Source organism: Sphaeroforma arctica (assembly GCF_001186125.1).
Source record: "Sphaeroforma arctica JP610 unplaced genomic scaffold supercont1.3436, whole genome shotgun sequence".
NCBI classification, from domain to species: domain Eukaryota; class Ichthyosporea; order Ichthyophonida; genus Sphaeroforma; species Sphaeroforma arctica.
This window is the reverse complement of record NW_014037122.1, coordinates 2,785-3,457: the sequence shown is the minus strand read 5'-3', so window position 1 is coordinate 3,457 and position 673 is coordinate 2,785. Positions and strand designations below refer to the sequence as shown.

Here is a 673-nt window from a genome sequence, read left to right as displayed (position 1 = left end):
GAACATATACCTAAACACCAATGTCATGGTAGCTCTTACCGCTGCAGTCTGCTCGTACAGCTTCTGCATCGTGGCGATGGATTTGAGTACTAAGTTGAGTGTGGATTGTAAATAGTAGTTGTCCATGTACTGCAGGATATTCCAGTGGATCATAATCTCTAAGCCTGGCAGCATCAAGTACCTACACCAATCCAGAGACAATCAAACGAATTAGTACAGTGGATAGCAGACAACAGCAGGTATATATAACGTATACGACAGTCTCACAGTATAGATAAACAACGAAGTCGATCCTACACTCGCCATAACACAATGCATTGCTATAGATCCGCTAATCGATGACAGCCTTGGTTTACAACACTTCCGAACTTAGGCTTTCAACGCCACCCAGCTGCAGGGGGTGCCTCATTCGCACATTAACTATAGTATATAGCACGAACAAGTACCACTCTAATCGTCTGAGTGATTTCTATACGAAGAGGTCGACATGCACACGGCGACGCAACGGTATGACAGTGAACACACGCACGACACGCACCCGTTCTGTAGGCTGAACTTGCGCGCTTTCCGGATGACAAACTTCTCAGACGGGATTGACTTGCCAGCTATCCTCTGCTTAAACTCAGCCACCTAACACAGAACGAGCCAATTGAGCAGAGATTAGTAATTGTGG

General features: G+C 45.9%; 1 protein-coding gene across 1 annotated transcript in view; it reads right to left on the bottom strand.

The window, feature by feature from the left end:
* Positions 1–39: 39 nt before the first annotated feature.
* Positions 40–673, bottom strand: part of SARC_13563 (hypothetical protein) — a gene marked incomplete at both ends in the record, with an annotated part of 1,901 nt that continues 1,267 nt past the window's right edge. Inside the window, 2 exons of the mRNA XM_014292305.1 lie at positions 40–181; positions 539–630. Of these exons, the coding sequence (XP_014147780.1) occupies positions 40–181; positions 539–630 (234 nt within the window). The remainder of the gene's footprint in view (positions 182–538; positions 631–673) is intronic.